Consider the following 26,147-nt stretch of genomic DNA (forward strand, 5'->3'; position numbering starts at 1 on the left):
TTATCCTGGTAATGCACCAATTTTGACTTCCTTTAGGAAGACATAAAAACTACCTTCCCATGTTGTCATTCCTTTCCTTGACACCAACAATTAGTCAGACCACAAGCAATCGAACAAGCAAATTGCCATGCTCATCAGCACAACAGAGATCCAGTTAGGTTACTGAACACCACCAAGTGATGGTTGGTCATCATAGCCAGCTTCATCGTAGTTGACTTCACACTGTAAGCCTTGCCCCCTCCTGTACTTGAGAACTTTAATGTCCCTCTCCAAATCCACCTGCTGCATTTGACAGCGTTCCAAACAGCCCCAGAGTGGCAAACAACATGTAAAAGTTGCTGTTCTTTCTTCATCCCTTAAGGTATCCTTGCAAGCGTTTATTACAATATAAGAAGTATATGACAAGGTTGATGCTATAAAATTGTCCTTACTGACAAATTTAGCATCCTTCTTGAAGGGCTAAAGCCTCTTTCACACATCAGTTTTTTGCCATCAGTCACAATCCGTCTTTTTTAGAAAAAAACGGATCCAGTAAATGTTGCTGCTGGATCCATTTTTTTTGTCAGACTTGTATTAGCGACAGATTGTGACGGATGGCCTTCTGTTTCATCCGTCCTTTGACGGATACACCGTAAAGTCTTTGTAAGTCGGCCGGAGACAACGGACAAAGTAAAGTTTTTTTTGTGTACGTCGAAAAGTCAGACAGCGAAGGATCCCACGCCGTCCGTCGTTGGCTGGAAGTCTCTTTCTCAGGTCCCTGCTTTTTGGTGCTTGTACAGACGCTCTAAATTATGAAGCATTGGATGTCATATCACTGCAACATCTCAAAACAGGTGGTGATCAGGCAAACCATCCTGTTTTGGGAAAGCCTGGAGGGCATGATTCGCCACTATGAAGAACATTTTTAAGAAACCTGCATGCTCAAATTTAGGATATGCGCCACAAAGTAAGCAGAAGCTATTTTGCCTGAACGTAGTTCAGCCACAAGGTTTCAAACACTGCGGTCGCTTACGACAAAGCCCAGTCACTGTTGGTGGGGAGCCATGCAGCGGAGGATTTGCTCTGTGGCTTCTGTTGCCCAGGGTCAAAAAACAGTTTGGCAATGCTTAAGATTACAAGAAAGAAAAGACTAAAAAGCAGGGAGTGGATGCAACATCCTGCCATGCTGCTGTTTGATGAGGTGATGTCCACAGAGGATGCTGTAAACTGGGTGGGTAGGCAGTGTCTTGCATTGGAAACAGACCTAGTGCCCAAAGTAAAGCTTCAACACCTGATCTAGTTAGGTCTGTGCATTGCTGCCACTGAAAACATTGATCGAGTGTGCTTTGAAAAGCAAGTTTTATCCATGCTTCTGCTGTGGGTGTTGAAAGTTCTGTGCACTTTTGAACACAATGCCAAATCCAGGGAGATGTCCACATATTCCTGCACATGAGAGCACAGTGCAGGCTTCCCTTTTTGTGAAGAAAAAATGGTAGCTGGGTTTCTTACAGCAATGTAGCGTGCACATTTCTTGAAAGTTTGCGGAGTCCACAAATAGTATGGCAGCAGCAGCATCACCAGCAACATAACCAAGTGGGAGTTGAGTTGGAATATAAGTGGATGACTGGAAGCTAATTGTTTTTTCATCTATGGATAACCAAATGGTACAACTGAGAAGGAGTAGTCAGCATGACAAGCAATAGATGTTGAACAATAAATGCTAGGTACACTTTGAAAACAAACAGCAGCAGCAAAAGGCTGCAGGATTGTTTTGCCGCGTACAGATCAGGGCTGTGGAGTTGGAGTCGTAGAGTGTGTCCATATAAAATGGACCGATAAACTCCTAAAATATATAATAAATTGGGTACAGTAGTGCAATGCAGGATGTGCTGTAGTTTTTTTTTCAGAATTTGGGAAAGTTATAAAATGTCCTATAAATGTTAGTTTTGTTCCAGATATTGGCTTTTAGTGGAGATGAATCTGTGCTGCCCTTTATGTACATGCTCAGTAGTGAGGCAGTGCTGTGGGGTCAGGGAAATGTCCTATAAATGTTCTGTTCTGCTCCTGATCTCTGCTTTTTAGTGGAGATGAATCTGTGATGTACTTTACATACATGCTCAATAGGGAGGCAGGGAAATGTCCTATAAATGTCTGTTCTGCTCCTGAACTCTGCTTTTAATTGTGATGAATCTGTGCTGCCCTTCGTGTACATGCTCAACGTTGACCAGTGCTGTGGAGTCGGGAGTCAGGGAAATTGAGGAATCAGATGTTTGGCTTTTTGACTCCACAGAATTAAAACATATGCGCAAAAAAAAAAAAGTTTGAGAACTAGACAGACCCAGTGAAAAGTCTGGATTTTTAAATTCCCTTTTGTATTTTCTTAACACATTCTCCTCCTTCCCAAAAAGGACTGAAGAAGAGATGCAAGATATACAGGTCCTTCTCAAAAAATTAGCATATAGTGTTAAATTTCATTATTTACCATAATGTAATGATTACAATTAAACTTTCATATATTATAGATTCATTATCCACCAACTGAAATTTGTCAGGTCTTTTATTGTTTTAATACTGATGATTTTGGCATACAACTCCTGAAAACCCAAAAAACCTGTCTCAATAAATTAGCATATCAAGAAAAGGTTCTCTAAACGACCTATTACCCTAATCTTCTGAATCAACTAATTAACTCTAAACACATGCAAAAGATACCTGAGGCTTTTAAAAACTCCCTGCCTGGTTCATTACTCAAAACCCCCATCATGGGTAAGACTAGCGACCTGACAGATGTCAAGAAGGCCATCATTGACACCCTCAAGCAAGAGGGTAAGACCCAGAAAGAAATTTCTCAACAAATAGGCTGTTCCCAGAGTGCTGTATCAAGGCACCTCAATGGTAAGTCTGTTGGAAGGAAACAATGTGGCAGAAAACGCTGTACAATGAGAAGAGGTGACCGGACCCTGAGGAAGATTGTGGACTGAGTCTGGTGTGGAAACATCCAGAGCCACCGTGCACAGGCGTGTGCAGGAAATGGGCTACAGGTGCCGCATTCCCCAGGTAAAGCCACTTTTGAACCATAAACAGCGGCAGAAGCGCCTGACCTGGGCTACAGAGAAGCAGCACTGGACTGTTGCTAAGTGGTCCCAAGTACTTTTTTCTGATGAAAGCAAATTTTGCATGTCATTCGGAAATCAAGGTGCCAGAGTCTGGAGGAAGACTGGGGAGAAGGAAATGCCAAAATGCCTGAAGTCCAGTGTCAAGTACCCACAGTCAGTGATGGTGTGGGGTGCCATGTCAGCTGCTGGTGTTGGTCCACTGTGTTTCATCAAGGGCAGGGTCAATGCAGCTAGCTATCAGGAGATTTTGGAGCACTTCATGCTTCCATCGGCTGAAATGCTTTATGGAGATGAAGATTTCATTTTCCAGCACGACCTGGCACCTGCTCACAGTGCCAAAACCACTGGTAAATGGTTTACTGACCATGGTATTACTGTGCTCAATTGGCCTGCCAACTCTCCTGACCTGAACCCCATAGAGAATCTGTGGGATATTGTGAAGAGAAAGTTGAGAGACGCAAGACCCAACACTCTGGATGAGCTTAAGGCCGCTATTGAAGCATCCTGGGCCTCCATAACATCTCAGCAGTGTCACAGGCTGATTGCCTCCATGCCACGCCGCATTGAAGCAGTCATTTCTGCCAAAGGATTCCCGACCAAGTATTGAGTGCATAACTGAACATTATTATTTGATGGTTTTTTTGTTTGTTATTAAAAAACACTTTTATTTGATTGGACGGGTGAAATATGCTAATTTATTGAGACAGGTTTTTTGGGTTTTCAGGAGTTGTATGCCAAAATCATCAGTATTAACACAATAAAAGACCTGACAAATTTCAGTTGGTGGATAATGAATCTATAATATATGAAAGTTTAATTGTAATCATTACATTATGGTAAATAATGAAATTTAACACTATATGCTAATTTTTTGAGAAGGACCTGTATAGCATACCACAAAATAAGAACCAAATGCAGCATGGAGTTGCATGTATGCAATCTAAACTAACAATAATAGGTGTGCAAAAAGTCAGTTTGTCTCACTCATGCTTTGTGTAAGGGGCATAGATCTTTTTCTTTTCAGCAATATTTTTTGCTTTCTGCTGCATGAAAAGTGTAAAAGTAGAAAAAGAATGCAGCAGGTGCACTATAAATCACAAGATGTTCCAGGTCTAAAGAGACAACGATAAAAGTGGTGCTCTAATTGAAGAGAACAATATAATCTAGATAAAGAGAATAAAGCACAGCACTCACAACACAAGCTAGAGGCAGATGAGGCTTTAATGGTAGAAAATGACTTGTGGAAATGGACTATTTTGCTTCTCTGATAAATTAGAGCTTTATTATAATACATATACTGTATGTGAAAGGACATGGGACATGCTGTAAACCAGCAAAACAAAGTGCACCTTTGTCTGAATTATATTTAATCAGATGTATCGATCTATTACCAGTTTCAATAGATTTTATATACTCACTAAATATTTTGCTAATGGTAAATATGATCTAACTAATGTACAAAAAAATTACATGGGCAACAGATCACATACCTTACATTTAAAAATAATGAAATGCCGTACTTAATGCTCTGTACCCACCCCCCTTTCTGAAATGACTGCCAATAAGACCAAAATTACAGTTATGAACAATGTCCACAATTAAAGTTGCCTGAAGGAATAGAGTGTTCTAGCCTTTTAACCAAGTTAAAAGATCCCACCTCCAAGACATGTGCCTGATCTCTGTAGAGCCAGTTTCGATGAGGTAGTGTGTAGAGTTCCCTTAGCTGTGTAATTGAGCAGGGGAAGTAGCTACAAGAAAGCTACAATAACTCAAGAGTAGAAGATTTACAAAGATTAAAAATGAACAAAACTAATTTTTAATGAAACAGAAGGGACAAAAGTAAAAAATAGATGGAGGTGTGCGTAATCTATTCTTAACTAAGAAAGGATTACTCACTAGAAACGTCTCAAGTGGCTCTCCCTAGTCCAGCAGCGTCAACTTTTTGGTGCATTTCTTTTTGGCAGGGGGACAGCGTGAACAGGAAGTTTGGAATATTAGGTGACCCTACAGCAAGGAGGTTACGGCGAAGCAAGTGTTGTCTATGCCTCCTTTTCTTACAGGTACGGCTGGTAACAGTGGGGTAACAACACTGTTCTCCCTCCTGTAAGCCAATAGGGTGATGTCTTTCCACCCCAAAAGGGAAAGGGGAAAAATAAAATAAAATGTACCTGAAAGCAAGGCTGCCTCCTATGGTAACAAAGATAAAACTGATTAACTTTAGGAGGGATTTATTTGGCAGGAGAAGCAAGTACTCAACTACTTATAGCTGTCAGCCATTAGCTCATGATATGGTGTTCCACAATGGCACAGACAAGAAAAGTCCTAAGAATCAACGTAATCAGAAGTGTATATAAGTGCGATTTCGTCATCACTAAAAAGGAGTGCAGTGTCTGATTTTATTAATAGGAAAGCCAGGAAAAGCCCAATGCACTTTGAACTCAATGCCTTCTCATAGCCTAAAATTTGATGTTTTTTTTTTTTTTTACTTTTTCAAGTCACCAAAAAAAATTTGTGGAATGTTTCAGCACAGGTCAATACAGAGGTAATGCTTTTTAGAAGAAGGAACAATGCAGTATTTATGGCTCAGAAATATGGATTCCTCACCTGTAAGGGTTTTGTTTGTATCTGTTGGACACAGATCCAATGCCAAGATGCCAGGAACACTTGCACTGTGTAATCCCTGAAAAAATAAATATGGATGAAAAAGATTAGTAATCTGGTTTTTAGAAACACTGACAGCACCACAGCTAGTCGACTCTGCACGCTAACTGGGATATTAACCCCTTTACACCCAAGGGTGGTTTGCATGTTAATGACCGGGCCAATTTTTGCAATTCTGACCACTGTCCCTTTATGAGATTATAACTCTGGAGCGCTTCAACGGATCCTGATGATTCTGACTGTTTTCTCGAGACATATTGTACTTCATGATAGTGGTAAAATTTCTTTGATATTACCTGCGTTGATTTGTGAAAAAAAAACGGAAATATGGCGAAAATTGAAAATTTAGCAATTTTCCAACTTTGAATTTTTATGCCCTTAAATCACAGAGATATGTCACACAAAATACTTAATAAGTAACATTTCCCACATGTCTACTTTACATCAGCACAATTTGGGAACCAGCATTTTTTTTGTTACGGAGTTATAAGGGTTAAAAGTTGACCAGCAGTTTCTCATTTTTACACCATTTATTTTTGGGGACCACATCACATTTGAAGTCACTTTGAGGGGTGAATATGACAGAAAATACCCAAGTGTGACACCATTCTAAAAACTGCACATCTCAAGGTGCTCAAAACCACATTTAAGAAGTTTATTATCGCTTGAGATGTTTCACAGGAATTTTTGGAATGTTTAAAAAAAAAATAAAAAAAAAATTAACATTTAACTTTGTTTCACAAAAAATTAAATTCAGCTCAAATTCGTTTTATTTTACCAAGGGTAACAGGAGAAATTGGACCCCAAAAGTTGTTGTACTAGTTGTAACGAGTATGCTGATACCTCATATGTGGGGGTAAACCACTGTTTGGGCGCAGGGCAGAGCTTGGAAGGGAAGGAGCGCCGTTTGACTTTTCAATGCAAAATTGACTGGAATTGGGACGCCATGTCGCATTTGGAGAGCCACTGAGCCTAAACATTGAAACCCCCCACAAAGTGACACCATTTTGGAAAGTAAACCCCCTAAGGAACTTATCTAGATGTGTTGTGAAAACTTTGAACCCCCAAGTGTTTCACTACAGTTTATATAACGCAAAGCCGTGAAAATAAAGAATCTTTTTTTTTTCCCCACAAAAATGATTTTTAGCCCCCCAAATTATTATTATTTTCCCAAGGATAACAAGAGAACTTGTACACCAAACGTTGTTGTCCAATTTGTCTCGAGTACACTGATACCTAATATGTTGGGGTAAACCCGTTTGGGCGCACGGGAGAGCTCAGAAGGGAAGGAGCACTGTTTTACTTTTTCCACACAGAATTGGCTGGAATGGAGATCGGATGCCATGTCGGGTTTGGAGAGCCCCTGATGTGTCCAAAGTGGAAACCCCCAATTCTAACTGAAACCCTAACCCCAACCATAACCCTAACCACACCCCTAACCCTAATCACAACCCTAATCCCAACCGTAAATGTAATCCAAACCTTAACTTTAGCCCCAGCCCCAACCCTAACTGGCCACGCTCCCCCAGTGAGCGCGGCTGATCGGTGATGACGTACTATCCTGTCCGTGGTCATATGGGCCCATACCACCTCGACGGGATACTACGTCAGATGTCAGAAAGCGGTTAAAGAAAAAAAGGGTAAATACTACCAGACGCCATTTCTCACATTTGCATGGCATAGATGCTTAAACTACACTAAAAAGATATCTGCTCATCTAAATGCTTCATAATTTAATTTTCTACCATCACCTTCCATGACAGCACCATGAGAGAAAAATCAGACTTCTCTCCCAAAGGATAAATCACTGTAATCTAGAATGCTTCAAAAAGGTAAGGACCGAGGACATGTTAGCAGTTCTGCAGATCTACACAATGGAGGTTCTGGTCCTCTCACCCCAGGTGACAGACACAACATATGTTTTTCTTTACTCCTGATGAAGAAGTCAGTTGTACTTGAAAGTACTTTGAGAATAAAATCGCAATACTTGTTCTACAACTTCAGGTTTATACTGGACATCTTTGAGACACCTGCAGTGCAGCATATTCGCTTCTCCACACCATTTCACAGCTTAACATATGGCTTTCTTAACCGAGTTAGCTAAAGCTCTAGACAGTCAGCCGATCAATGGTTTGGCCGATTGTTAGTCCAGCGGGTTTCTTCCCTGTACCTTACACAGGAGGGCTTGGCCTGCAAACGCTCCTATTTCCTTTATAAGGCCATGTTCACATGGGAAGTATTCAGAAAGTATCCAGCAGCAAACAATTAACAAAAAAGTTGTGCAGCCAGCTAAAAAAACAAAAACATAACTGGATCTGTTATTTTTTTCTCCCCACTTAACAGCGTTTACTGGTCGAGTTAATTCAATTTATATGTTGATAGATCGGACTTTTATGGACATGGCAATATCAAATGTTTGATTTTTTATTCCTTTATTTTTAACCCTTCATGACATATGTCAGTTATATGTCGTGTCTCTACCATTGATATGGGTTCAAAGCCTAGCCTGTATTTTTCCTGGTATGATGGCTGATTTATTCAGACATAATCAGCCTCTTACAGCCGCGGGTGGAGTGGAGCTCCAACCGCAGCTGTTAACCTGTTAAATGACACTCTCAATCTATGAGGTGATCACAAGGCAATGATGGGATGACATGACAGCTGGGAGTCTTATGAAGACCCTCGTTGCCTTTCATTAAGATACTTTTGTGAAAGATCATGATTATAGCTATACATGTATGGTACAAGTGATCAGACGATAGCAGCTTCACCGTCAACTTGACTATTAAACACAGAAAAATGTGAGTAGTGTAAACAAAAGAAAGCAAAATGGTCAACCTTCACCCCATTAGAAAAAAAACAAAAAACACATATTTGGCACTGTTGCGTTCGTAAAATATATTAATCTAAAACGGTATACTGCGCAACAAGAGAAAAAAAAAACAACAATCTCAAAAAGCCAGAATTATTATTTTTCTGGCTGTGTCAACATTGCAATAAAATGCATTAAAAAGGTGATTAAACCATTGTTTCTTTGGAAAAGAGCAGAGCGGAAAAGCAGCCGCTCTGCCGACTTGACGTCAGCGGAGGCAGTTGAATCCCCGGCAGGAGCGGTCTGTGACCGCTCTGTGTCAGTAATGGACTGCACAACAGGCAGATAGGTAGCAACTAACTCAGTGTGCTATTGCTTAGACACATTTTTAGATTTTCACAAAGTCACAGATATATCCTTTAAGTAAGGCGTTACAAAGACCCGACATGTGACACACTTTTAGTTTAGAGGGGATAACCGCTTCACTAGGTGCTAAAACTGACCTGACAATACGATTTCCCAGATCAGTACAAGCACAAAGATACCATATCGCTCTCTCTCTCTCTTATATGTTCTTTTTTATTTAAGTGATGAAAACAAATCCGAAATGTGTAAGAAAAGTAAAAACAATTTCTGGGATCCATTTTTGACATATAGGGCTGAGTAAAGGCTTTTTTTGTTTTCTTTACACTTGCTTCAACAGTGCCCTTAGGAGACTTGAAGCTGCGATCATCCGATCGTCTGTGCTACACAGCAGAGCTTCAGCTCATAACAACCCATCGGCGGCCTGGGTGGGACTAGTGACTCTTTTGGATGGCGGGTTAAACTTCGCTGTCAATGATTGTCAGCGGCATTTAACTGGTTAATAGCGGTGGGTGCATCTCTAATTCATCTGCGGGAATTCGAGGCAATAAAATTAAATAAGACTAAATCAGCTGTTATGTGAGGGGGGAAAGATGATGGCTCAGCTTCGGAGTCCACATGACAGGAGGATACACAACCTTTGAAATACCTAAACGTCAAAGGTCATGAAGGGGTTAAGGTCTGTATACACTTACCACATGAGAAGAGACTTGATGATATTTGCTGAGCTCCTCAGGCTTGACCAGATCCTCTGGGACTGTCTTACCACGCTACATAACAATTAAAATAATTAGTGGACAGTGGATTAGTATTTAGCTATACATTTTAACCCCTTAAAGACAAACATTTTCATCACAGCTCAAGTGTAAAGTTGATGGAGCGGGCTCAACTCCACAGCTAGCAATGAAGTCTTGCTCTGATGGCTGTTGCTTGACCATTTAAAGCATTGACAGCGGCACTTCAATAGCAATCGCATGGAGCCCATCAGTTACCATTTTAAGACACTGTTATTATATATAAAATTTGGCATTGTTGTGTTCGTAAAATATATTACTCTAAAACGGTATACTGCGCAACAAGAGGAGAAAAGTAAAATCACACCAATCTCAAAAAGCCAGAATTAATTTTTTGGGGACTGTGTCAACATTGCAATAAAATGCATTAAAAAGGTGATTAAACCATTGTTTCTTTGGAAAAGAGCTGAGCGGAAAAGCAGCCGCTCTGCCGACTTGACGATAGCGGATGCAGTTGTATCTCCGGTAGTTACCATCAGTTACCATTTTAATATACACTTATTATATAGAAAACATTTACAAATAACATTTTGCATATAGATTAGAAGTATAACAAAATGAAATATCGTACTGCCAAAAGATCTGAATACAGTTTCTCTATTCACTATACCCAGGGCCAATTATTAATGCCAGAAGCCTTCAGAAGTGTTACTCAGGATGCACATACTGTAGTCTTTTGAATTTACAGGAGTAAACTCATTTAAATTGTTAGTTCATAAAATCAACAGTACACACGAAAACAACTTAGTAATATATCTTAGAAGGGCGGTGGAGTAGGAGTCCATTTTGGCGGAGTCAGTAGTAGTACAATGCAGGATGTGCTGTAGATTTTTTCATAAGAATTTGGTAAAGTTATGAAATGTCAGTTCTGTTCCCGATCTCGGCTTTTAGTCGAGATGAATCTCTGATGCACTTTATGCCCATACTCAGTAGTGATCAGTGCTGTGGGGTCAGAGTCGTGAAGTCAGGGAAATTGAGAAGTCGGAGGTTTGACTTACCGACCCCACAACCCAGCTCGTCAGACAAATCTGCTTATTTCACATATTGGACTAATCATTCATTCTCAAGTCATGTGTAAAACTTGTAAAATCTGTATTCAGTGGAGACTGAATTTGTAAAGCACCAACCGCCATTTCCATTGTCAGTAGTGGGAAAAGCACCAACCGCCATTTCCATTGTCAGTAGTGGGAAAAGCACCAACCGCCATTTCCATTGTCAGTAGTGGGAAAAGCACCAACCGCCATTTCCATTGTCAGTAGTGGGAAAAGCACCAACCGCCATTTCCATTGTCAGTAGTGGGAAAAGCACCAACCGCCATTTCCATTGTCAGTAGTGGGAAAAGCACCAACCGCCATTTCCATTGTTAGTAGCGGGAAAAGCATTAACCGCCCTTTCCATTGTTAGTAACGGGAAAAGCACCAACTGCCATTTCCATTGTCAGTAGTGGGAAAAGCACCAACTGCCATTTCCATTGTCAGTAGTGGGAAAAGCACCAACTGCCATTTCCATTGTCAGTAGTGGGAAAAGCACCAACCACCATTTCCATTGTCAGTAGTGGGAAAAGCACCAACCGCCATTTCCATTGTCAGTAGTGGGAAAAGCATAAGGCCATGTGCACACTTTGCGGTGTGCTCTGCGGGTTTATCCCGCAGCGGAATTGATAAATCTGCAGGGCAAAACCGCTGCGGTTATCCCTGCAGATTTATCGCGGTTTGTTCCGCGGTTTCCGCTGCGGGATTACTCCTGTACTATTGATGCTGCATATGCAGCAATATGCAGCATCAATAGTAATGATAAAAATAATAAAAATTGGCGATACTCACCCTCTGACGTCCCGAACTCCTCGGCGCTGCACTCGGCGGTCCGATTCCAAAGATGCTGTGCCGAGAAGGACCTTCGTGACGTCACGGTCGTGTGACCGCGGCGTCATCACGGTCATGTGACCGCGACGTCACCGCAGGTCCTGTTCGCACAGCAAACCGAAGACCGGGCGGCCGCGGGCAGCGCTGAGAGGTGAGTATAGCATTATTTTTTATTTTTATTCTTTTTTTTTTTTTTACACTATTTATGCTTCCCAGGGCCTGGAGGAGAGTCTCCTCTCCTCCACCCCGGGTAGCAACCGCGCATTATCCGCTTACTTCCCGCAAAGTGGGCACAGCCCCATGCGGGAAGTAAGCGGTTCAATGCATTTCTATGGGTGCAGAATCGCAGCGATTCTGCACAAAGAAGTGACATGCTGCGGGTTTTAAACTGCTGCGTTTCTGCGCGGTTTTTCCCGCAGCATGTGCACAGCGGTTTGCGGTTTCCATAGGGTTTACATGTTAATGGAAACGCTATGGAAACTGCTGCGGACCCGCAGCATCAAAATCGCCGCGGATCCGCGGTAAAAACCGCGAAGTGTGAACATGGCCTTAACCGCCATTTCCATTGTTAGTAGCGGGAAAAGCACCAACCACCATTTCCATTGTCAGTAGTGGGAAAAGCACCAACGGCCATTTCCATTGTCAGTAGTGGGAAAAGCACCAACCACCTTTTCCATTGTCAGTAGTGGGAAAAGCACCAACCGCCATTTCCATTGTCAGTAGTGGGAAAAGCACCAACCACCTTTTCCATTGTCAGTAGTGGGAAAAGCACCAACCACCTTTTCCATTGTCAGTAGTGGGAAAAGCACCAACCACCTTTTCCATTGTCAGTAGTTGGAAAAGCACCAACCGCCATTTCCATTGTCAGTAGTGGGAAAAGCACCAACCACCATTTCCATTGTAGACAAAATATTGATCAAATACTGTCGTGTGAAGGATGACTAATGGGATGGTCTGCATGCAAAAAGTAAAACAGCAGAATTTTGTTTATGAATATTTCACTACGCTTTTTTAACTTTTTCCATAGTAAAAGGAGTATCATCACTCTAAATGACAATTCGCCCCGTTAAATAAAAAAAAACAACAACCCTCTTTTGGATTTCTACAGACAAATAAAGGTAAGGCTCTCTAAAAGGTGAAAGGATAAAATAAAATGAAAGCACAAAATGCCCAGAATTTGAAAGTTAAATACATTTACACTTGTAATAACAAAGAAAAGAGCAAAGAAGAAAAATAAAGAAAACTTAATTGATATAAAAAAAAATATATAGCAGGTTACACTAACACTATCCCCCAAAAGCTACTTTCAGAGTTCCAAAGAACTACAGATGCGTTGCAGTGCATTATATGTGCATTTAAGATCATTAAAGTTTAACATTCCCTAGTGGAACTAAAAGTACCGTATATACTCGAGTATAAGGCGACCCGAGTATAAGCTGACCCCCTCTAATTTTGCCACAAAAAACTGGGAAAACTTAATGACTCGAGTATAAGCCTAGGGTGGAAAATGCAGCAGCTACTGGTAAATTTCAAAAATAAAAATAGGTACCAATAAAAGTAAAATTAATTGAGACATCAGTAGGTTACCGTATATACTCGAGTATAAGCCGAGATTTTCAGCCCACTTTTTTGGGCAGAAAGTCCCCCTCTCGGCTTATACTCGAGTCATACCCAGAGGTCGGCATGGGAGGGGGAGCGGGGGCTGTCTAAAAATACTCACCTAGTCCAGGCGTGGCCCCTGCAGGTCCCCTGGCTTTCCCAGCGCCGGCAGCAGCAGCTTCAGCTTCTTCCTGTACTGAGCGGTCACATGGTACCGCTCATTACAGTAAATGAATATGCGGCTCCACCTCCCATAGGGGTGGAGCCGCATATTCATTACTGTATTGAGCGGTAACAGTGACCGCTCAGTACAGTTAGAAGCTGCGGCGCCGGGGAAGCAGGGACTGCACAGCGCCAGGACCAGGTGAGTATACGGGGAGGGGAGCGCTGCGCGATAGTCACCTTTCCTCGTTCCGGGCACCGCTCTGTCTTCAGCAGTGACGCTCAGGTCAGAGGGCGCGGTGACGTAGTTAGTGTGCGCCCTCTGCTGAACGTCGGTGCTGAACATGGAGTGGCGCCGGAACGAGGTGCGGGTGACTATTGAAAGTGCCGGGGGCCTGAGCGACGGAGAGGTGAGTATGTGATTTTTTTTTTTTATCGCAGCAAATGGGGCAAATATCTGTATGGAGCATCTATGGGGCCATGTTTGTGCAGCACTATATGGGGCCCATAAAGTTTGTGCAGCACTATATGGGGCCCATAACGTTTGTGCAGCACTATATGGGGCCCATAACGTTTGTGCAGCACTATATGGGGCCCATAACGTTTGTGCAGCACTATATGGGGCCCATAACGTTTGTGCAGCACTATATGGGGCCCATAACGTTTGTGCAGCACTATATGGGGCCCATAACGTTTGTGCAGCACTATATGGGGCCCATAACGTTTGTGCAGCACTATATGGGGCCCATAACGTTTGTGCAGCACTATATGGGGCCCATAACGTTTGTGCAGCACTATATGGGGCCCATAACGTTTGTGCAAAACTATATGGGGCCCATAACGTTTGTGCAGCACTATATGGGGCCCATAACGTTTGTGCAGCACTATATGGGGCCATAACGTTTGTGCAGCACTATATGGGGCCATAACGTTTGTGCAGCACTATATGGGGCCATAACGTTTGTGCAGCACTATATGGGGCCATAACGTTTGTGCAGCACTATATGGGGCCATAACGTTTGTGCAGCACTATATGGGGCCATAACGTTTGTGCAGCACTATATGGGGCCATAACGTTTGTGCAGCACTATATGGGGCCATAACGTTTGTGCAGCACTATATGGGGCCATAACGTTTGTGCAGCACTATATGGGGCCATAACGTTTGTGCAGCACTATATGGGGCCATAACGTTTGTGCAGCACTATATGGGGCCATAACGTTTGTGCAGCACTATATGGGGCCATAACGTTTGTGCAGCACTATATGGGGCCATAACGTTTGTGCAGCACTATATGGGGCCATAACGTTTGTGCAGCACTATATGGGGCCATAACGTTTGTGCAGCACTATATGGGGCCATAACGTTTGTGCAGCACTATATGGGGCCATAACGTTTGTGCAGCACTATATGGGGCCATAACGTTTGTGCAGCACTATATGGGGCCATAACGTTTGTGCAGCACTATATGGGGCCATAACGTTTGTGCAGCACTATATGGGGCCATAACGTTTGTGCAGCACTATATGGGGCCATAACGTTTGTGCAGCACTATATGGGGCCATAACGTTTGTGCAGCACTATATGGGGCCCATAACGTTTGTGCAGCACTATATGGGGCAAGTGTCTGTATGGGGCCATAATTAACATTTGTAGGGCACTACAGTATATGGGGCAAGTGTCTATATGGAGCATCTTATAGGGCCATAATCAAGGTTTGTGCAGCACTATATGGGGCAAATATCTTTATAGAGCATCTTATGGGGCCATAATCAGCATTTGTGCAGCATTATATTGGGCAAATGTGTCTATGGAGCATCTTATGGGGCCTTTATTAACCTTTATGCAGGATTATATGGGGCATATTTTAACCCCTTCACCCCCCCCCCCCCCCCCAAGGGTGGTTTGCACGTTAATGACCAGGCCAATTTTTAAAATTCTGACCACTGTCCCTTTATGAGGTTATAACTCTGGAACGCTTCAACGGATCCCAGTGATTCTGACATTGTTTTCTAGTGACATATTGTACTTCATGATAGTGGTAAAATGTATTTAATATTACCTGCGTTTATTTGTGAAAAAAACGGAAATTTGGCGAAAATTTCGCAATTTTCCAACTTTGAATTTTTATGCAATTAAATCACAGTGATATGTCACACAAAATACCGTATATACTCGAGTATAAGCCGACCCGAATATAAGCCAACCCCCTTAATTTTGCCACAAAAAACTGGGAAAACTTATTAACTCGAGTATAAGCCTAGGGTGGAAAATGCAGCAGCTACCGGTGAATTTCAAAAATAAAAATAGATGCTCCATACCGTTCATTATGGCCCCATAGACGCTCCACATAAAGCTGCCGCATATATAATGCTCTGCACAGTTCATTATGGCCCCATAGATGCTCCATAGAAAGCTGTGCCATATAAAATGCTCTGCACCTTTGATTATGGCCCCATAGAAAGCTGTGCCATATACAATGCTCTGCACCTTTGATTATGGCCCCATAGAAAGCTGTGCCATATACAATGCTCTGCACCTTTGATTATGGCCCCATAGATGCTCCATAGAAAGCTGTGCCATATACAATGCTCTGCACCTTTGATTATGGCCCCATAGATGCTCCATAGAAAGCTGTGCCATACAAAATGCTCTGCAGCTTTGATTATGGCCCCATAGATAGCTGTGCCATATACAATGCTCTGCACCTTTGATTATGGCCCCATAGATAGCTGTGCCATATACAATGCTCTGCACCTTTGATTATAGCCCCATAGATAGCTGTGCCATATATAATGCCCTGCACCTTTGATTATGGCCCCATAGATAGCTGTGCCATATACAATGCTCTGCACCTTTGATTATGGCCCCATAGATAGCTGTGCCATATACAATGCTCTGCACCTTTGATTATGGCCCCATAGATAGCTGTGCCATATATAATGCCCTGCACCTTTGATTATGGCCCCATAGATGCTCCATAGAAAGCTGTGCCATATAAAATGCTCTGCAGCTTTGATTATGGCCCCATAGATAGCTGTGCCATATACAATGCTCTGCACCTTTGATTATGGCCCCATAGATAGCTGTGCCATATATAATGCCCTGCACCTTTGATTATGGCCCCATAGATAGCTGTGCCATATATAACGCCCTGCACCATTGATTATGGCCCCATAGATAGCTGTGCCATATACAATGCTATGCACCTTTGATTATGGCCCCATAGATAGCTGTGCCATATATAATGCCCTGCACCATTGATTATGGCCCCATAGATAGCTGTGCCATATACAATGCTCTGCACCATTGATTATGGCCCCATAGATAGCTGTGCCATATATAATGCCCTGCACCTTTGATTATGGCCCCATAGATAGCTGTGCCATATATAACGCCCTGCACCATTGATTATGGCCCCATAGATAGCTGTGCCATATACAATGCTCTGCACCTTTGATTATGGCCCCATAGATGCTCCACATAAAGCTGTGCCCCATATACAATGCTCTGCACCGTTGCCCCATAGATACTCCACATAAATCTGTGCAATATACAATGCCGCTGCTGCAATAAAAAAAACAAAACACATACTCACCTCTCTTGCTTGCAGCTCCTCAGCGTCCCGTCTCGGCGTCTCTCCGCACTGACTGTTCAGGCAGAGGGCGGCGCGCACACTATATGCGTCATCGCGCCCTCTGACCTGAACAGTCAGAACAAGAGGACGCGAAGACAGAGCGGCGCCCGGCATGTGGAACGTGGACACGTAAATATGACATACTTACCTGCTCCCAGCGTCCCTGGCTCCTTCTCCCGGACAGCTGGTCTCCGGGTGCCGCAGCCTCTTCCTCTGTCAGCGGTCACCGTTACCGTCATTAGAGGAATGAATTTGCGGATCCACCCCTATGGGAGTGGAGTCCATATTCATTTCTCTAATGAGCGGTCCCATGTGACCGCTGAACAGGGGACGAGCTGCGGCACCGAAGACTGTGGGACGGGCAGGGGGAGCGCCAGGAGCCCTGGGACTAGGTGAGTATGCGACACGCTCTCTCACCCTCACCCGCCGACCCCACCGCCGACCGTGACTCGAGTATAAGCCGAGAGGGGCACTTTCAGCCCAAAAAGTTGGGCTGAAAATCTCGGCTTATACTCGAGTATATACGGTACTTAATAAGTAACATTTCCCACATGTCTACTTTACATCAGCACAATTTTGGAACCAACATTTTTTTTTTTGTTAGGGAGTTATAAGGGTTAAAAGTTGATCAGCAATTTTTCATTTTTACAACACCATTGTTTTTTTTGTTAGGGACCACATCTCATTTGAAGTCATTTTGAGGGGTCTACATGATAGAAAATACCCAAGTATGACACCATTCTAAAAACTGCACCACTCAAGGTGCTCAAAACCACATTCAAGAAGTTTATTAACCCTTCAGGTGTTTCACAGGAATTTTTGGAATGTTTAAATTCACACAAAATTTACTTCAGCTCCAATTTGTTTTATTTTACCAAGAGTAACAGGAGAAAATGGACCTCAAAAGATGTTGTACAATTTGTCCTGAGTATGCCGATACCCCATATGTGGGGGTAAACCACTGTTTGGGCGCATGACAGAGCTCGGAAGCGCCATTTGACTTTTCAATGCAAAATTGACTGGAATTGAGATGGGACGCCATGTTGCGTTTGGAGAGCCCCTGATGTGCCTAAACATTGAAACCCCCCACAAGTGACACCATTTTGGAAAGTAGACCCCCTAAGGAGCTTACCTAGACGTGTGGTGAGCACTTTGACTCACCAAGTGCTTCACAGAAGTTTATAATGCAGAACCGTAAAAAACAAAAATTTTCACAAAAATTATCTTTTCGCCCCAATTTTTTATTTTCCCAAGGGTAAGAGAAGAAATTGGACCCCAAAAGTTGTTGTACAATTTGTCCTGAGTACGCTGATACCCCATATGTGGGGGGGAACCACTGTTTGAGCGCATGGGAGGGCTCGGAAGGGATGGAGCGCCATTTGGAATGCAGACTTAGATGGAATGGTCTGCAGGCGTCACATTGCATTTGCAGAGCCCCTAATGTACCTAAACAGTAAAAAAAAACCACAAGTGACACCATTTTGGAAAGTAGACCCCCTAAGGAACTCATCTAGATGTGTTGTGAGAGTTTTGAACTCTCAAGTGTTTCACTACAGTTTATAACGCAGAGCCGTGAAAATAAAAAAAAAATTTTTTCCCCCACAAATTATTTTTTAGCCCCCAGTTTTGTATTTTCCCAACGGTAACAGGAGAAATTGGACCCCAAAAGCTGTTGTCCAATTTGTCCTGAGTACGCGGATACCCCATATGTGGGGGTAAACCACTGTTTGGGCGCACGGGAGAGCTTGGAAGGGAAGGAGCACTGTTTTACTTTTTCAACGCAGAATTGGCTGAAATTGAGATCGGACGCCATGTCGCGTTTGGAGAGCCCCTGATGTGCCTAAACAGTGGAAACCCCCCAATTATAACTGAAACCCTAATCCAAACGGTAACCCTAACCACACCTCTAACCCAGACTCACCCTTAACCCTAATCCCAACCCTATTCCCAACCGTAAATGTAATCCAAACCCTAACCCTAACTTTAGCCCCAACCCTAACCCTAACTTTAGCCCCAACTCTAACTGTAGCCTTAACCCTAGCCCCAACTCTAACCCTAGCCCTAACCCTAACCCTAACGGGAAAATGGAAATAAATACATTTTTTAAATTTTTGAATTTTTCCCTAATTAAGCAGGTGATGAAGGGGGGTTTGATTTACTTTTATAGCGGGTTTTTTAGCAGATTTTTATGATTGGCAGCAGTCACACACTGAAAGACGCTATTTATTGCAAAAAATATTTTTTGCGTTACCACATTTTGAGAGCTATAATTTTTCAATATTTGAGTCCACAGAGTCATGTGAGGTCTTGTTTTTTGCAGGACGAGTTGACGTTTCTATTGGCAACATGTTCGGACACGGGAGATTTTTCGATCGCTTTTTATTCCGATTTTTGTGAGGCAGAATGACCAAAAACCAGCTATTCATTAATTTCTTTTGGGGGAGGCGTTTATACCGTTCCACATTTGGTAAAATTGATAAAGCATTTTTATTCTTCGGGTCAGTACGATTACAGCGATACCTCATTTATATAATTTTTTTTGTTTTGGCGCTTTTATACGATAAAAACTATTTTATAGAAAAAATAATTATTTTGGCATCGCTTTATTCTGAGGACTATAACTTTTTTATTTTTTCGCTGATGATGCTGTATGGCGGCTCGTTTTTTGCGGGACAAGATGACGTTTGCAGCGGTACCATGGTTATTTATATCCGTCTTTTTGATGGCGTGTTATTCCACTTTTTGTTTGGCGGTATGAGAATAAAGCGTTTTTTGCTTTTTTTTTTTTTAACGGTGTTCACTGAAGGGGTTAACTAGTGATATAGTTTCATAGGCGGGGTCGTTACGGAGGCGGCGATACTAAGTATGTGTACTTTTATTGTTTGATTTTTTTTATTTAGATATAGAAATGTATTTATGGGAATTATATATATATATATATATATATATATATATATATATATATATATATATATATATATATATATATATATATATATATATTTATTTATTTTTCTTTATTTAGGAAATTTTTTTTTTACCTTTTTACTTTGTCCCGGGGGGGGGGGGAAGACATCACAGATCGATGATCTGACAGTTTGCACAGCACTCTGTCAGATCACCGATCTGACATACGGCCGTGCAGGCTTACCAGCGCCTGGTAAGGCACCCGGAAGTACTCCCTGCAGGACCCGGATGCAGCCCCACGGCCATTTTGGATCCGGGGCCTGCAGGGATAGGAGGTAAGAGGCCCTCGCAGCAACGCGATCACATCGCGTTGCTCCGGGGGTCTCAGGGAAGCCCGCAGGAAGCCCCCTCCCTGCGCGATGCTTCCCTGTACCATCGGCACACCGCGATCATGTTTGATCGTGGTGTGCCGGGGGTTAATGTGCCGGGGGCGGTCCGTGACTGCTCCTGGCACATAGTGCCGGATGTCAGCTGCGATAGGCAGCCGACACCCGGCCGCGATCGGCCGCGCTCCCCCCGTGAGCGCGGCCGATCGTGCTGGACGTACTATTCCGTCCTTGGGAATTAGGGCCCACCCCACATGGACGGAATAGTACGTCCAATGGCAGAAAGGGGTTAATATGGAACATCTTATGGGGCCATCATAAACTGCATGGAGCATTATATGGGGCTCCTGATTGAATATGGATATTCAAAAACACTTAACCTACTGATGTCTCAATTAATTTTACTTTTATTGGTATCTATTTTTACTTTTGACATTTATCGGTAGCTGCTGCATTTCCCACCCTAGGCTTATATTTCGAGTCATTAAGTTTTCCCAGTTTTTTGTGGCAAAATTAGGGGGTCGGCTTATACTCAGGTCGGCTTATACTCGAGTATATACGGTAAGTGTTTTTAAATATCCATATTGAATCGGGAGCCCCATATAATGCTCCATACAGTTCATGATGGACTCCATAAGATGCTCCATACAAAATACGCCCCATATAATGCTGCACAAATGTTGATTATGGCCCCAAAAGATGCTCCATACAGATAATTGCCCCATATGCTGTTGCTGCGATAAAAAAAAAAAATCACATACTCACCTCTCAGGCCCCCAGCACTTGCTATATTTACCTGCTCCGCGTTCCACCGCTGCCGGGCGCCGCTGTGTCTTCCATCCTCTGCACCAACGATCCGGCAGAGGGCGGCGCGCTCTAATCGCGTCACCGCGCCCTCTGACCTGAGCGTTATTGCGGAAGACGCAGCGGCGCCAACGGTGGAACGAGGAGCAGGTGAATATCGTGCACTGCCCCCCGTCATACTCACCTGCTCCTGGCGCCGTCGCTGCACGTCTGTTTCCCGGTGCCGCAGCTTCCTCCTGTAGTGAGAGGTCACATGGTACCGCTCATTACAGTAATGAATATGCGGCTCCACCCCTATATGACAGCTCACTACAAGAGGAAGCTGCCAGCGCCGGGGAAAAGACGTGAAGGGACCGCACCAGGAGCAGGTGAGTATTATTACACAGCTCCGCTCCCCCTCCCCTGCCGACCCCTGGGTATGACTCGAGTATAAGCCGAGAGGGTTACTTTCAGCCCAAAAAAGTGGGCTGAAAATCTTGGCTTATACTCGAGTATATACGGTATATAGAATTAAATAAAGGGAAAAAAGTTAAAAATAAAAAAATGAAAAATAAAGCAGTTTGAGGAAAAAAAACCTGTTTACGTACACAAAAATAAATACACAGAAATGTGTAGGAAATGTTTAAAATAAATAAATAAATAGATGGAGCCTGAAGATGTTAAGCTCTTTCCATACCTTCTTACGCTCCGTTGTGAGCACTGTTGCTTTGTCCTGAAGCTGAATAAAAAAATAAAAAGATAAAATCATAAGTACAAGAAAATCAGCTATTACTGTATACCAGTTTGATTAACAGTTTCAGATACATTTACCTTTTGTATGATTTCTGTTGACATTCCCACCAGTTCTCCCAAATCCATTGCCTCTGCTGAACCCTAAAAAGGAAAAAATGCCGCTCAGAAATGATGTAGTCACATAAGAGGCACAAATACTTACAATAGTACACTTACTGCTACACCTGCTTGCAGAGTTGGGTTGGTCTGCACAGAAATACCAGCTTGTGGTTTCAGGGTAGCCAAAGCTATAAAACAAGAAGGGAAAAATAAACTAAGGCCGGCGTCACACTGGCGAGTTTTACGGACGTAAGAGCGCAGAAACTACGTCCGTAAAACTCGCATAACATACGGCACAATTATTCTCAATGGGGCTGCTCCTATTAGCCGTATATTACGGTTCAGTATTATACGGCTTTCTACGGCCGTACAAAATCGCAGCATGCTGCGTTTGTCAGCGTACTGCGCAAAAAAATCGCCAATGAAAGTCTATGGGGGCGAGAAAAATACGGATTCCACACGGACCAGCAGTGTGACTTGCGAGAAATACGCAGCGGTGTTAGTGAAAAGTCGGTAATTCAATTGCCGGCTTTTCATTTCTCCTGCACAAACCCGACAGGATATGAGACATGGTTTACATACAGTAAACCATCTCATATCCCCCTTTTTTTTGCATATTCCACACTACTAATGTTAGTAGTGTGTATGTGCAAAATTTCAGCGCTGTAGCTGCTGAAATAAAGGGTTAAATGGCGGAAAAAATTGGCGTGGGCTCCCGCGCAATTTTCTCCGCCAGAGCGGTAAAGCCAGTGACTGAGGGTAGATATTAATAGCCAGGAGAGGGTCCATGGTTATTGGCCCCCCCGTGGCTAAAAACATCTGCCCCCAGCCACCCCAGAAAAGGCACATCTGGAAGATGCGCCTATTCTGGCACTTGGCCACTCTCTTCCCACTCCCTGTAGCGGTGGGATATGGGGTAATGAAGGGTTAATGCCACCTTGCTATTGGAAGGTGACATTAAGCCAGATTAATGATGGAGAGGCGTCAATTATGACACCTATCCATTATTAATCCAATTGTAGGAAAGGGTTAAAAAAAACACACACACATGATTGAAAAGTATTTTAATGAAATAAACACAGCGGTTGTTGTAATAATTTATTGTTCTCTCAAATCCATTTGCAGTCCCTCGCTTGGCAACATAATAAACGCACAAGATACATACCTTCTGATGTACTGTCAGGTCCAACGATGTAATCCATCTGAAGGGGTTAACTAATATTACAAGCAGGAGCCCTGCTATAATGCAGCTGTGCTCCGTGCTTGTAATTCCCCTGCGAATGAATGAAATGTAGGTCATTGACCTACATTTCATTCATTCGCGGTGAGGCGCCCTCTGGTGGATGTTCTCATGAACTGCAGCCTGGGAACTTTTTCCCACGCTCCAGGTCATATGAGGACATCCACCAGGGGGCCATCACCGCGACTGAAGGAAATGTAGGTCAATGACCTACATTTCATTCATTCGCAGGGGAATTACAAGCACGGAGCACAGCTGCATTATAGCAGGGCTCCTGCTTGTAATATTAGTTAACCCCTTCAGATGGATTACATCGTTGGACCTGACAGTACATCAGAAGGTATGTATCTTGTGCGTTTATTATGTTGCCAAGCGAGGGACTGCAAATGGATTTGCGAGAACAATAAATTATTACAACAACCGCTGTGTTTATTTCATTAAAATACTTTTCAATCATGTGTGTGTGTGTTTTTTAACCCTTTCCTACAATTGGATTAATAATGGATAGGTGTCATAATTGACGCCTCTCCATCATTAATCTGGCTTAATGTCACCTTCCAATAGCAAGGTGGCATTAACCCTTCATTACCCCATATCCCACCGCTACAGGGAGTGGGAAGAGAGTGGCCAAGTGCCAGAATAGGCGCATCTTCCAGATGTGCCTTTTCTGGGGTGGCTGGGGGCAGATGTTTTTAGCCACGGGGGGGCCAATAACCATGGACCCTCTCCTGGCTATTAATATCTGCCCTCAGTCACTGGCTTTACCGCTCTGGCGGAGAAAATTGCGCGGGAGCCCACGCCAATTTTTTCCGCCATTTAACCCTTTATTTTAGCAGCTACAGCGCTGAAATTTTGCACATACACACTACTAACATTAGTAGTGTGGAATATGCAAAAAAAAAGGGGATATGAGATGGTTTACTATATGTAAACCATGTCTCATATCCTGTCGGGTTTGTGCAGGAGAAATGAAAAGCCGGCAATTGAATTAGCGGCTGTTCACAGATATCGCGCTGAATGAAATCTAAATACAGAATATATATATATGTGTCTCAATGACATATATATATATACTAGCTGTACTACCCGGCTTCGCCCGGGTTAATGACTGCTGTTAGCAAAATAGAATGTGTTAACAAAAATTTATTCTGCACACAAAAACCACAAAACAAATAGATAGAAATGTAATTATTAAAAGGCAAAAACTAAGCAAATAGAAGCATTTCACAACATATATTAGCTTTGTTATACTGAGAATGTCTTTGTTGCCTATATTAACCAATCAGAGCTCAGGTTAATTAACTGTAGCAAAATAGAAGCTGAGCTGTGATTGGTTGCTATTGGCAGCCTGATAAATCCCCAGCCAACAGGAAGCCCTCCCCCCTGGCAGTATATATTAGCTCACACATACACATAATAGACAGGTCATGTGACTGACAGCTGCCGTATTTCCTATATGGTACATTTGTTGCTCTTGTAGTTTGCTTATTAATCAGATTTTTATTTTTGAAGGACAATACCAGACTTGTGTGTGTTTTAGGGCGAGTTTTATGTGTCAAGTTGTGTGTGTTGAGTTGCGTGTGGCGACATGCATGTAGCGACTTTTGTGAGATGAGTTTTGTGTGGCGACATGCGTGTAGCAACATTTTGTGTGTTGAGTTGCATGTGACAGGTTAGTGTAGCAAGTTGTGTGCAGCAAGATTTGTGCATGGCGAGTTTTGCGCGTGGCGAGTTTTATGTGTGGTGCATTTTGAGTATGTGCAAGTTTTGTGTGAGGCAACTTTTGCATGTGGTGCAACTTTTGTACATGTGGCAATTTTTCTGTGTGTGCAAGTTTTGCATGAGGTGAGTTTTCCATGAGGTGAGTTTTGCACGTGTGGCGAGTTTTGCGTGAGCCTAGTTTTGCATATGGCGAGTTTTGCATGTAGCGAGTTTTGAGTGGTGACTTTTGTGTTTCGACTTTTATGTGGCGAGGTTGGTGTGTGTGTGTGGTGAAATGTGTGCTGAGGGTGGTATATGTGTTCAAGCACGTGGTAGTGTGTGGCGCATTTTGTGTTTGTGTTCATATCCCCGTGTGTGGTGAGTATCCCATGTCGGGGCCCCACCTTAGCAACTGTACGGTATATACTCTTTGTCGCCATCGCTCTCATTCTTTAAGTCCTCATTGTTCACATCTGGCAGCTGTCAATTTTCCTCCAACACTTTTCCCTTCACTTTTTCCCCATTATGTAGATAGGAGCAAAATTGTTTGGTGAATTGGAACGCGCGGGGTTAAAATTTCACCTCACAACATAGCCTATGACGCTCTCGGGGTCCAGACGTGTGACTGTGCAAAATTTTGTGGCTGTAGCTGCGACGGTACAGATGCCAATCCCGGACATACACACATACATACATACACACATTCAGCTTTATATATTAGATATACCTGTATGTAATCTCCTGTATATAGTATATACCTGTGTGTCATCTCACCTATATATAGTATATATCTGTGTGTCATCTCCTGTATATAGTATATACCTGTATGTCATCTCCTCCTATACATAGCATATACCTGTGTCATCTCCTCCTGTATATACTATATACCTGTAGGTAATCTGCTCCTGTATATAGTATATACCTGTGTGTCATCTCCTCCTGTATATAGTATATACCTGTATGTCATCTCCTCCTGTATGTAGTATGTACCTGTATGTCATCTCCTCCTCTATATAGTATATACCTGTGTGTCATCTCTCCTGTATATAGTATATATCTGTGTGTCATCTCCTCCTGTATATAGTATATACCTGTGTGTCATCTCCCCTGTAAATAGTATATACCTGTGTGTCATCTCCTGTATATAGTATATAGCTGTATGCCATCTCCTCCTGTATTAGCCCTCGTTCACACGTTATTTGGTCAGTATTTTTACCTCAGTATTTGTAAGCTAAAATGGCAGCCTGATAAATCCCCAGCCAACAGTAAGCCCACCCCCTGGCAGTATATATT

At 42.8% G+C, this 26,147-nt stretch overlaps 1 protein-coding gene across 1 annotated transcript in view; it reads right to left on the minus strand.

The window, feature by feature from the left end:
* The window catches only part of PRPF19 (pre-mRNA processing factor 19), a 79,151-nt gene that overhangs the window by 24,675 nt on the left and 28,329 nt on the right, over positions 1-26,147 (minus strand). The window contains exons 5-9 of the mRNA XM_077250804.1: positions 22,031-22,101; positions 21,893-21,955; positions 21,759-21,800; positions 9,627-9,701; positions 5,700-5,775 (exon numbers count right to left, since the gene is read on the minus strand). Coding sequence (XP_077106919.1) covers positions 5,700-5,775; positions 9,627-9,701; positions 21,759-21,800; positions 21,893-21,955; positions 22,031-22,101 — 327 coding nt within the window. The remainder of the gene's footprint in view (positions 1-5,699; positions 5,776-9,626; positions 9,702-21,758; positions 21,801-21,892; positions 21,956-22,030; positions 22,102-26,147) is intronic.

This window comes from Ranitomeya variabilis, chromosome 4, assembly GCF_051348905.1.
Source record: "Ranitomeya variabilis isolate aRanVar5 chromosome 4, aRanVar5.hap1, whole genome shotgun sequence".
Classification (NCBI taxonomy): Eukaryota; Metazoa; Chordata; class Amphibia; order Anura; family Dendrobatidae; genus Ranitomeya; species Ranitomeya variabilis.